The 12,974-nt window shown below is 47.4% G+C and overlaps 1 protein-coding gene across 3 annotated transcripts in view; it reads left to right on the forward strand.

Moving 5' to 3' along the window:
* Positions 1 to 12,974, forward strand: part of Evc2 (EvC ciliary complex subunit 2) — a 91,180-nt gene that overhangs the window by 37,788 nt on the left and 40,418 nt on the right. For all 3 annotated transcript variants that reach the window (XR_004607358.2, XM_034509306.2, XM_034509307.2), the window contains 4 exons: positions 2,952 to 3,191; positions 5,247 to 5,422; positions 8,023 to 8,182; positions 11,299 to 11,753. Coding sequence is in view for 2 of the 3 variants with exons in the window: in XM_034509306.2 (XP_034365197.1) it covers positions 2,952 to 3,191; positions 5,247 to 5,422; positions 8,023 to 8,182; positions 11,299 to 11,753 (1,031 nt within the window). In the remaining variant the exon portion in view is untranslated. The remainder of the gene's footprint in view (positions 1 to 2,951; positions 3,192 to 5,246; positions 5,423 to 8,022; positions 8,183 to 11,298; positions 11,754 to 12,974) is intronic.

A 12,974-nucleotide genomic window follows, 5' to 3' on the forward strand; every position in this document is an offset into this window, starting at 1 on the left:
TGAAGTCCTGACTTCCCTTGTCTGCCTCCTCATCTGATATAAATAGTACCCAAACAGTGGTAGCAGACCACTGGAAATGCTACGGACACCCACAGAATGGGTGTGTGGTGGTCTATCTTCTATACCTAGGCACTGTTGACAATTTAAGGACCTGTATCCTGCCTAGGTCCACAGAGGCTTCCAAACTCCCTCTTAAACATCTGAAAGAGAAAGATTCCTTCTGTGTAAGAACTTGACATTGCACCCCTGATAGACGTATTTTTATAAAACAGTTTTATAGGCTGCCAGTCTTGCTGAGTATAGAACAAGAAGCATAATTGAGGAAATCATAACCTCACATTTTGGATGGCATAGAGTGAACTAGAACCCTGGTGCAGCTCTGGGATAGCTCAAAGCCAGCCTACTGTTGGCTGAGGCACCCTGCTGGCCATGCCTCCTCTCCATGGAAAGGCTCTTTCCAATGAAAGTTAAGTAGAGATTTGGCCCTGGGGAGTGCAGGGATCTGATACTTTCCTTTTACTAATGCACATTTATTGACAACATCTAAAATAGAAAACCTTATATTAAATATGTGGATTTCTCTAAGCATGGTAGCTTATGCCTGTAATCCCAGCTTTTGGGAGATAGAGTAGGAAGATCAGTTCAGAGGCAGCCTCAGCTATTTGTAAGTTCATAGCCAGAACAGGATGTGTAAGACCTTCCCTCTTAAAACAAAACAAGGGTGTGGAGAGACAGCTTAGCAGTTAAGAGCGCTGACTGCTCTCCCAAGGGACCTGGGTTCAATTCCTAGCACCACAAGGTAGCTCACAAGAGGAGGTATGATGTCCTCTTCTGATCTCAGAGGTACCAGGCATCCATGTGTTGGTACCAGGCACACATGTGGTTCCAGGTGGTACAGGGGATACCAGATGCACATCTATACATGCAGGCAAAACACTCATCATATAAAATAAATACCTGAAACTCTGAAACAATAAAAGCAAAACAGCAAAAGCTCTCGTGGCTTTAGCTTTTCTATAAAGGATTAGAGTTCAGACCACGCTGTCTTCATGTGCATGCTCACCTGTCCTGCCATTCTTCTGACAAAGTAGCATGCTGCCTTCTCTGTGTGTGGTTTCAGAACCCAGACCTTAAAGAGTTGCTGTAGCGGGAGGTATTAGAAAAGGCAAGCGGCTTGGCTAGCTCCTGGCCTCTGCCATGTTTGTGCTCTAAGTTCCTGCACTAACGGTGGCAGGCGCCAGGAGCACCGGCCCAGGGCCCACGAGATGTTGGCGTGGCTGCTGCCTCCACCTAAGCATGGCCCTTGGGCCAACTCTGCCACCCTCACAGGAAAGAGGCCGTCTCTCTTTTCAGTGAGTACTCACTCCACTCCTCCTTAAGGGATCTCATGTGATGTAGCCATACCCACCCACGATGGGGCCTTCCCTCAATCCCAATTTACCCACAGATAATGAAAGAGGGATCCAATTACATCAAGACACTGGGGCAGGGTAAAGTGCCTGCTGTGCCAATGTGAGGACGCAAGTTTGGATTCATGTGGAAGCAGGCATGGCAGCACACCTGTAACATCTGGGAGGGGAGAGACAGATCCCTAAGGCTTCCTGGCGAGCCAGCCTAGCTGAAGCAGTGAGCTCCAGGTTCAGGAGAGACTGTGTCTCAATAAGTGAGATGGAGGGAGGAGGAGGAGGAGACTGAGACTGGATATTGACCTCCGGCCTCCACACAGGTGTGTGCATTTACACCACACACACACACACACACACACACACACACACAACTCTCTGTCTCTCTCTGTCTCTCTCTGACACACACACACACACAACTCTCTGTCTCTCTCTGTCTCTCTCTGACACACACACACACACACACACACACACACACACAGGTGGGTTTATACCCTCACACATGGAAGTGTCACCTGACATACCCACTGGGGTCCTATGAACCTATAAAGGTAGGAATGGGTGTCCTGCTTATGGGGTGCAGCCACCCCAGACCGTAACACAGGCAGCCAAGTACCATTTCTCAGGAGCTTTTTCTCTCTTCCCTGAGGAGCCAAGCCCAGGCCTGATTGCCGACATTTTTTTCTCCTCGTTGACACTGGGAGTGAAAGGGATAGGAGTTATCTTGTGAGTCTAACTGTGCCATCCGTTGACACTTTAGAGATTTCCATTTTCTGCAGTCACTGTTCAAGCAATCTGATTTGCAAATTGGCACATGCCCGCCCACTATGAACTTTCTGTTTTACAGCTGTTCTGGCAGAAAATTCAGATAACAGGAAAGGATGGGTTGAAATGGCATCTTTCCAGGACTCAGCAGCTGTCAGCTTGTGTGTGTGTGTGTGCACGCGTGTGTGTGTGCTGTCGTGTGTTTGTGTAAGTATCATGTATGTACACACACTTGCCTGCCTTTGATGTACTGCTGTGTGTGCACACACATGCACATAGACAGTGAAAATATGTACATCTGTGCAGACATACACATGTGCAATATATATATATGCATATATATATATATCTCACATATGAGCCATGTGCAATATATATTGCATAATATAATACACATATAATATATATGTAATATATAATATATAATTATAATATTACATATATGATAATATTGCATATATGTTAATATATTACATATATAATTATAATAATTAATATTATATATAAGATTAATATATATGTATATACATACATACATATATATATATTGCACATGGCTCATATGTGGTTGCATGTACACATACATTGTGCCTGTGCATGGCATGTGCATGCAATACAGGGTGTGTGTGTGTGTGTGTTTGTAGTTCATTGTTTGTCTGTTTTGAATGTGGTGTGTGTCCATTGCCTATGTGTATTATCTGTGTGCATATATGCACTTGTGGGCACATATGTGTGTTCACGTTCAGTTTGTCTGCCTCTCACAGGTTTCTCTTTTCTTCACAGTCTGCTGCAGAGTGCAGCAACCTTTTGCGGACCCTCCATGGGCTGGAGCAGGAGGACATGCAGAGGTCCTTCGCTCTGCACCAAGCAGAGGATTTTGCCCAAGCACACAGGCAGCTGGTTGTTTTTCAGAGAAACGAGTTACACAGCATCGTCTATACCCAGATACAGAGTGCTGTCGCCAAAGGAGAACTGAGGCCTGAGGTGGCTAAAATGCTGTTGCAAGACTATTCTAAAACACAGGTACGCCTGCACTCAGGCCTGCCCAGCAGAGAGGTGTTCTCTAAACCTCCAGTCATTTATTCCCTCCTAGAGCTTAGTTCTGTCTTCCTTCTGTGCTGAGAACCAGTGAACATTGTATTCCTTCTTCCGATAAAGGAGTCAGTTTCTGGTATGGAAGGCAGAGGAGGCTCGTAGTGCAAGCCATGGGTTCAGCCTGACTTAGACTGGATTCTGATTCTTCCTCTATCAGCTGTGGGTCCTGGTGTAGTAGTCATCCTTGGCAAGTCTGTGCTTTGCATAAAATGTGTCACACACACACACATACACACTGACACAGCACACACACACACAGTAGTACCAACACCACTAGATTATAGCTAACGCACCTACACATGCACGTGTACACCAGTTGAAGTAGATGTAGGTCTGTGTCTAGATGGGCCCATAATCAGGGGTGTAAGTGAACCAGTTTCTAGTTGATAGTGACGGTAGTTCTCTGAGCCTTTTAGTATTGTGGGAAATTTCATGACTTTGAAATGACGTAGAACAACAGAGGAGCAGCCTAGAGGCTACAGGACTCAGCCTTCATCTTCTAAGCCTTGGTATTGTCGGCTGAGAATGACCTGCCAACCTTTAGCATTTGGGGTTCTCGCAGAGGCTGAAGGGGTCTGATACGGGACAGGAGGGGAGATGTCATCATCCAGGCCTGTTAGGAAGCTAGAGAGATGCTCAGAAGATGCTCAGAGAGCACACACCACCTCTCTACATGGGACTAGATTTTGCCCACTAACTACTGTGATAGTAGCTGCTCGGGTACGTGTCTGGACTTCACAAAATCACAAATATATGAATGGTTCTTGAGAGTACCACACTCCCATGATGCACAGCACTTATGCCTAGTACTAGACACTGGAAAAGAGTACATGACATTGTTAAAAAATAGTGCCCCACCCCACCCACTGGCATTAGTATCAAGTACACTCTGTGCTGTCCAGGTGTTGGAGCTGGCTGTGAAGCTCCTGATGACTTGGGGATCTGACTCCATCAGATCCAGAAACCGATTGAGTGTTGCTGCAATAATCCTGGCTTGGGAACTCTGGTGCCTGGAAGGCCCAGGGGAAGGCCAGCTTTGCTTCATACTCCTGACCACACAGTGTCTTGCTGGACAGTGCCAATGCTCACATGTTGGAACATAGACAGGTCATAGATTATGTGGAAAGGGGACTGTCCAGCCATCACAGGTCTCAAGTGGGTCTCAAGTATATATCCAGTGTCTCCACAGAGAGAGACAGCAATGCCTGCTGGGATGGCCACTGTTGCAGCCACTCTGAAAAGACCAGTATTGTTACTGGGACGCTGAGTTTGAAGAAAAGCTTTCCAGGACCAAAGCGTCTGTAACCCAGACTCAGATTTCTGACTTCTGTATTTCTGTACTTCCAGCAGCATGATGTGAACTGGATTTTCTCATCAGTGCTCAGCCATTTCCAGCAGTGTGATGCATACTGTGGACTTGGTCTCCTTATCTGTAGATTAAGAATAATAATTCTCTCCTTCATTTAAAATGGGGGAGAGAGAGAGTCTCAGAGTGTTCTTACCCAGAGATATCCCAGAGGACACACAGACTTTTGCCAGCAAGTGTTACTATGATTCCCTTCTGCTGTTCTTTGTACCTGCCCTGCCTATTTTGTCTCCTTAGCCACCCTGGGGCTGGCTAGGTGGCTGATTGACCCAAGAACATCAACATTTGTCCCATAGTGTAAGGCTGTGGGACATCCCCAGCTGGGCTGTGAATGGTGGGTACAAGTAAGAGATGGGATGGATAACACATAGGGTCCCGTTTGGTGGTGCAGACATGTTGCTTGGGGGCGGTGTCTGATCCGGTCACCAGGGCACTTCTCAGAGCACTCTTCTTCTCATCTCTCCTCTGTATAGCCTGTGTTACAGCATGGAGGTTCAAGGTCTTCACCCTAATGCTGGTCTGCGGACCATCTTCCCAAAGGAAAAGTCATATTTTAAATGTTCATAGAGACATTTTTTAGCATTCTAATGTGGCACACATCTTATGTTGTAAACCAGGAGAATGTAGAAGAGCTGATGGACTTCTTCCAGGCCACCAAGCGATACCAGCTCAGCAAGAGGTTTGGCCACAGAGAGTACCTGGTCCAGAGACTACAGGCCATGGAGAGCCGTGTGCAAGGGCTGCTGAACACCGCGGCTACCCAGCTAACAAGCCTCATCCATAAACATGAGAGGTAAGAGCATGTAGCCTCACTAGAGACACAGAGACCCTGTCCGCTTCTTCCTGCCCAACACCAGAGGGAGGCTGACCTGCTCCCAAGACCAGGCCCTGCTGTCAACTATGGCCAAATGCTGTCATCTGGTTCATCGCAAGGTTCATGTCTTGTAAAATTTCCTCTCAGTAGACTTTTAAAAACATACATGGTAGTCAAGACAACCATGTGATGGAATGATGTCTTTACCCCACCCAATGTTCCCACCACTCAGCTTCTGCCAGCTCTGACTCATGGCTTCATGCTCCTGTCTTGGGCTGTTTGGAAGAGCAAATTCTGAGCCACATTTTCTGGATAAATCTACGAAGCATGGCATTGACTGTTGGTGGAACAGCTCCCCTCCCTTCAAGACTAGTATTGGCACTCACAGCTGAGTATACACATGTCTTGAGCTGACTAGGGACCATGCAGGGTAAGGTGAGCTCTGCCAAGCAGGGCTCTCAGAAGCTCCCCCCATGCCTCTTGTCACAGTTCCTGCCCAGCCAAGCTCTGAGACAGCCTCCTTGTAAACAGTGAGATGTGCTATCTAGGTCTGAAACAAACAGGGACAGGATAGTGAGGTTGGCCTGCTTGTGACCATGCATGGTTTTATAAATTGGTTCTACACCTCAAGTCATGTTCCGGGGACTTTGAAGCTTTCTGCTGTAGTTAATAAAGATTCAATAAGATGCAAATTATGTAGGCAGTGCCCATCTTGAGATGATAATGGATTTATCACTGCAGTCTGCTTGGAATTCCTAATTAATGCTCATTGAAGTGAAAGGAGGGCTCCTGGCCTCAGCCTGAAGAAACAGCAGCTGCTTGGCTGCCCTGAGCAGCTTCCAGGGAAGGCCATCATACCTCTTATTTTAAATTCTGTTTTAAATGCTGGGCACAGAACCCTCTCCCTCCCTCCTCCCCTCCCTCCCTCTCTCCCTCTCTCCTTCCCTCTTTCTCCTCTCTCTCTCTCTCTCTCTCTCTCTCTCTCTCTCTCTCTCTCTCTCTCTCTGTCTTTGTCTGCCTGTCTGTCTGGTTGGGGGCACATGGTGTGTGTGTGTATACATACATATGGAGGCTGCAAGCTGGTCCTGAGTGTTTTCCTCTCTGGCTCTCTACCTTACTATTTAAGACAGGATGCTTTTTCTTCTTCTTCTTCTTCTTCTTCTTCTTCTTCTTCTTCTTCTTCTTCTTCTTCTTCTTCTTCTTCTTCTTCTTCTTCTTCTTCTTCTTCTTTTCTCCTTCTCCTTCTCCTTCTCCTTCTCCTTCTCCTTCTCCTTCTCCTTCTCCTTCTCCTTCTCCTTCTCCTCCTCCTCCTCCTCCTCCTCCTCCTCCTCCTCCTCCTCCTCCTCCTCCTCCTCCTCCTCCTCCTCCTCCTCCTCCTCCTCCTCCTCCTCCTCCTCCTCCTCCTCCTCCTCCTCTTCTTCTTCTTCTTCTTCTTCTTCTTCTTCTTCTTCTTCTTCTTCTTCTTCTTCTTCTTGCCCAGAGATTGGCTATTCTGTGTAGTCAGAAAGCTGCCAGCATTCGCATACACTTATCAAGGGTTTAGGACAAATAGAAACACCAGGACAGACACTAGGAGAGCCAGTATAGAGACTGGCTCATGGGTCACAGAGGCTGGGAAGTCTTTCCACCTGTCGAAGTGGTTGTTGTAAGTCAGTTTCAGTTAGAAGGCACAGGACCCAGGTGCTGACATGTGAATCCCGTTGGAAGGTCAGAGGCGTAGCTGACATACAGTAAGCTGTGAGGCTCAATTTGGGGGTGGGGGGTTGGTTGATCCTTTGTACTGTAAGTTTGTTCTACTTGGGACCTCACGAGTTGGGTGTTATCCACATTTTGGAGATGTCTCTTTTCTGCTGCTGTTGTAGAACACCATGGGCTGGACATAATGTGAGTTTATTTGGTGTATGTTCTGTCTAGATCTTGGAAAGGTTAAGACTTCACCAACTGAGGGCTAACTTCTGTGTTGGACCATGCAGAAGGCATTGCATGATGACAGTGCTTGAAAGAGAAAGGGTTGGCAAGGGAATAAGACTCCCCTTTCACAGATAACCCACTTCTACAGTTATAGCCTCTCTCTCTCTCTCTCTCTCTCTCTCTCTCTCTCTCTCTGACACACACACACAGTCCATCCCTGTCACTTCTCTTCCCCTCTTGCTGGCCGTTTCTGACTTACCTCACTGGTTAAGACTCATGGGAAATTAAATGCCAACATGCATTTTGAAGGGAACATTCAGACCATAGCATCTGAATCACTTGCCAGGTGACCACAGTCCTCTTTGTCTCTCTTTCTCCTCTTGACCCAGGATTCTTGATCTCCTCTTCTTGGAAAGAGACACTCTTCATACCCCATGGTCTCTGCAGACAACTTTTTCTCCACAAGTGTCTGCCTATTTCTAACCCATCAGATCTTTGTCCTTCCGTCTCCATGCATCCTGACTTCACTCTGCTGGTAACATACTTGTGTCTTAGCAGCAATTTTCCTCCTGGGGGTTTCCAGCTTAGACCAGCCTAGTAAAAACTACACACCTGTGGAGGGAAGGGAAGGAGCCCACCTTCCTTAACTTTCCATCTTCTCTATTTAGGGCTGGCTACTTGGACGAAGATCAGATGGAAATGCTATTGGAGCGTGCACAGACAGAAACCTTTTCTATAAAACAGAAGCTGGACAATGACTTAAAGCAAGAAAAGAAAAGGCTCCACCAAAAATTAATAACCAAGAGACGGCGAGAGCTTCTGCAGAAGGTATGTGAGGTATTGTGATCTTCATCTCCAGAGAGCCCTTCTTCTCACAGAGTAACAGCCATTGCTGTCAGCACATGATGGTCAGAGCTGATGCCATGATCTGCCATCTGTGGTTGATTAGTAGTGACTTCTTAGAATGCTATGTGAAGGAGGATTCTCTGTTCAGTATAGCAGAGTTTGTGGTGGACTAGTGATGTTTGCATTGGAAGGGAATTAGAGGACAATGATAGGTCCTGATGTTTTTATGTTTAATTAGTGCTGTATATTAGATAAAATGATGTCTTTGATCCTTATGAGGTGCAATAGTGACAGTCACTGTTCCACCAGGGAAAGCTTTCCAGAACATGCGCAGTATGGATGGGACCTGTGGACAAACAGATGTTTGAAGCAGGCAAGAGGAATGAGCGCAAAGCTGTGGCAGCAGGCCAGCACTGTCTTCCGAGCTTGAGCACTAAAACCAGAGTGCACTATTGCACTTGGCAAGCAGAGAGCAGAACGGGGCTGGAGTCTGTGAAGGGGTGAGGCCAGTGCTGGAGGGGAGCTAGCTAAAAGCAGGGCCAACTCAAGGAGGCATGGTATGCCAGTCTGGGGGATGACCCTCTACATTCAGACCAAGGAGAAGGTTAAAAAAGTTTTGGGAAGAGAAGGTGACCCTGAGTTTGTGATTTAGGGAGTTTGTGAGAGAGCTTGGGAAGACAGACCATAGTTTACAGGTGGCCAAATGAATGTTAAGCAACCACTCGAATTGATGTAGTACTCAGAGCTTTATCAAGACAGATTCAGAAGTCACATGGGGCCTCGGAGATCCCAGGGTGACATAAGGTAGCATATCAGTTCAGCTGGGTAGAGAGGAGAGAAAGGAGAGCCAGGGGGTTTCAGCTGCATCTCTGGATACTGGTTTTTAATTTTATTCTTTGATAATCTCACACATGAATATTATGCATTTTGATCTTCTCCACTCCTCACTTCCTCTCTCTAATCCCTCCCAGCTCTCTTCCCCACCCACCCCTCTCAACTTTATGTCTTCTATTTTTGCTTTTTTTATGTGCGTATGTCATTTTGCCTGCATGTATATGTGTTGCACCATAAGCCTCCCTGCTGTCAATAGAGGCCAGAAGAGGGTATTGAAGTCCCTGGAACTAGAATTGTAGATGGTTGTGAGCTGTGATGTTGGTGCTGGAAATTAAATCCAGATTCTCTGGAAAAGCAGCCAGTAGTCTTAACCACTGAGCCATCTCTCTGTGTCTCTGTCTATATCTCTCTGTGTCTATGTCTTCCCTGCCCTCCATACTAAGTGTAATTGGTGTTGTTCATATTCACATGAGGATAAGGCTGACCATTGCACCACTGGCTACACACCAGGAATCACATCTCTGACGAAAGCCGACTCTCTCCTGTACCTGTAGATTGCCTGTAGCTCCTCAGCTAGGAATGGGGCATGGTGAGCCCCTCCCTCATCATGTCAGAATGTTGACTTAATGGTTTGATTTAAGGCAGGTCTTGTGCCTGTAGGCACAGCTGTTGAGAGCTCCTCCGTGTCATGTCTGGGTAACGCTTCTCCAAGTCCTCCAGCTCTTACATTACAGTCTTTCTGCTTCTCTTCCCCAATGCTTCCTGAGCCTTTGAGGGTAGGTGTGATGTAGGTGTTCCATTGCACGAGGGGCATAACACAGCCACTGTTTCTCACAAAGTGACCGGTTATGTGTCTCTGTACTAACCACTATCTACTGCAAGAAGTTTCTCTGACCAAGGCTGAGAGCCTGCTCAGAAAATCCTAGAAACTGCTTTTTATTAACATATTCTGTTCAACTGAAAGCCATGCTTCTGACTCTGATCACTGAAGAACATTCTATCACCAGCACCACCCCCTTCAGGTATTAAGGTGGTCAAGCACGGGAGCCCAGAGCCACATTTCCTAGATGGTTTGGCCCCATCTAAGGTTAATGTCTGGAATGAGGGCTGGACTCCAGTACAGGTTTTGGCTGTTTCTCACAGATGTTATTTTTAGCAGTTATTTTTGATAAGTGTTGCAGTTGTGAGTGACTCAGAAGTGTGATGGTTCTGCAATGGCTATATGTTGTGTTCCCAAGGCCACAGACATGGCCGGACACATGCAGTCAATAAAGAATTGATTAAAAAAAATATTGGAGGACTGGATGAATGGTCCCACTGGTCACAGCATGAGCAGATGGAAAAGCGGCGCTCCAGCTTCTTAAACAGAATGGAGCCTGTGGATCCACTGTCACAGGTGACACCATGATGGGCATCTTCATGCAGGCCAGGACTTTCCTACTGTAGAGCCTCAGTATCAGGTGTCCGCCACTCAGGAGGTCCTTTCCCCAGGATTTGCTTACGGTCTTCCTTAAGAGGATCCTCTGACTTCCTCATTAAGCTGTCTCCCACAGATATAAACATTGGCTCCCCTACTCCAGAAAACCATATCATGGTTTTAGTGACCACATGCCAGACACATAGTAGGGCCAACAGCAAGTTATGCATTGCCTCAGACTCTGCTGTAGGCATTCTCCTAAGTGCAACTCATGAAGGTTCTCCGGTGCTGTTGCTACTTCCATTTGACAGGTCACGAAACAGAGGCAGGGGGAAAGCAAGACTTGTGGATGAGAAAGTCGGCCCCTGGAGGGGCTACCTCATGGCCTTTAGTTAATATCTAACTGCTTGTCAAGCATGAATTTTTTTAAAGCTCACATGTGTGCATTTGTATGTGCATGCATATAGGAGAGGGGTAGCTGTGGTCTGAGCCAAGGACCTCACAGGCTAATAAGTATGCACTCTGTCACTGAGCTCCACCCCGGGCCTCTTTTCATTTTTATTCTTTACTTTGATACAGGATTCACTATGTTATCTAGGCTGACCTTGAATTTATAATCCTCCTGCCTCAGTCTCTTAGGCAGCTGGTGTGACAAGCCTATATCACCAGTGCCTGGGGTTTGGTTCTGCCAAGCAGTTTTCTAAATTGTTTGGGACAAGACTGTATATATACCTTCTGTGTCCCCGAAAATTGCTAAAGAAAGTATTGCACCTCTTCACCCCGATTTCCTGTGTTCCTGCAGCCATGGGTCTGGCTCATCCAATAGCCCTTTCTCAATTCCCACCAGCACAAGGAGCAGCAGAAGGAGCAGGTGTCCCTTGGCGAGGCCTCCAGCACTGCAGAGGATGCAGTCCAGTACCTGAACCAGTGGAGGAGCGTGATGGCCGAGCACACTGCTGCCCTGGAGGAGCTGCAGGAGCATCTGGACCAGGCTGCCCTGGACGACCTCCGGGTCCTGACTGTGTCACTGTCTGAGAAAGCCACAGAGGACCTGAGGCGCCTGCAGAGCACGGCCATGACACAGGAGCTGCTGAAGCGCAGTGCTCCCTGGCTCTTCCTGCAGCAGATCTTAGAGGAGCATAGTCGGGAGTCTGCAGCCCGTACTGCACAGCTGGAGGCAGAGGAGAGAGAGCGTGGCCAGGAGTTGGTGCAGGGCGTGAGGCAGAGGCTACAGCAAGATGCACCGGAGGCCTGCACGGAAGAGCAGGCAGAGCTGAGGCATTGGGAACACTTGGTATTCACGTGAGTGATGAGAACTGGAGTGTCACCCACTCACTCATAATTTAAGCTGCTTATTGTCACTCTTCACACAGAACCATGTGGTGACTACTCCTATAGGACACAGCCATCCAGAGTGACCAACACTCTTGACCCTTCCTCACTACACTGAGAAGGGAGTAGTCCTTGCAAGAGGGAGAGGCAGGATGGCTGAGAATACGATGCCATCCCCAGACAAATGAGATCTGCAGCATTTATTAGTCACATACACTGGGCCTGTAAGTCACACAGGATTACACATGACCTGCAGGGTTATCATGAGATGATGTACTGTAGATCAGAAGGATGGGAAATCCAGCTTCTGTGGGGGACATAGACCTGTCCGAATCATCCAGTGGGTTGCCAGTGAATGAAATTTGCCTGGTCCCTCCACAGGAAGTGTTGTAACAGCTGGGTGTGGTAGTCAGGCCTGGAATTCCAGCACTTAGGAAGTGGAGACAGGGAAATCAGACTATGTATGGCCAGCCTGGGCCATGTGATGCTGTGTCTCACAGTAAAGTAAGGGCTGAGGAAGTGGAAGGTGTGGGTAAGTGCTTGCTACCCAAGCATAATGACCTGAGCTGGGAATCTCCAGAATCCAATAAGAGCTGAATACAGAGCCTGTAATCCAGCACTGTGCAGGCAGAGACAGGAGGGCTCTGACAGCCTCACCAAATCGGCAAAGTCCAGGCGCAGTCAGAGACTATCTCAAAAGAATAAGGTTGGGAACAATTGAGGAGTACACCTAACATCGATCTCTGGTCTCCACATGCATGTGCACACACATGTATATGTACCTGCACACACATGTGTGTGCACACACAAAACATACACTCACAATAGAAAATGGGAAGTAAGTAAAAAGAAAATGCTACCTTGCCAAGTGTGGTGGCACACTCCTGTGAGCCTGGCATTCAGATCCAGCAGAGATCATGAACTTAAAGCTAGCCTAGGCTACATAGTGAGACCCTGCCTCACAGAACAAAAGCAAAGGAGCCGTGTTATCTGGTTCAGGGACCTTGAAGAGTGTGTATGGTGGCTTGCGTGACGTTGTTCAGACCCTCACAACCCACCCTATGACAGCAGCCATCCAGATAGCACATGACAGTCAGTCTTGACACCACTCTGTGCTGATTTTGTCTAGCATACCACCCACTCACTCATAATTTGAGCTGCTGATTGTCACTCTGCACACAATACCATGCA

The sequence above is a fragment of the Arvicanthis niloticus genome, chromosome 7 (assembly GCF_011762505.2).
Source record: "Arvicanthis niloticus isolate mArvNil1 chromosome 7, mArvNil1.pat.X, whole genome shotgun sequence".
Taxonomy (NCBI): Eukaryota; Metazoa; Chordata; class Mammalia; order Rodentia; family Muridae; genus Arvicanthis; species Arvicanthis niloticus.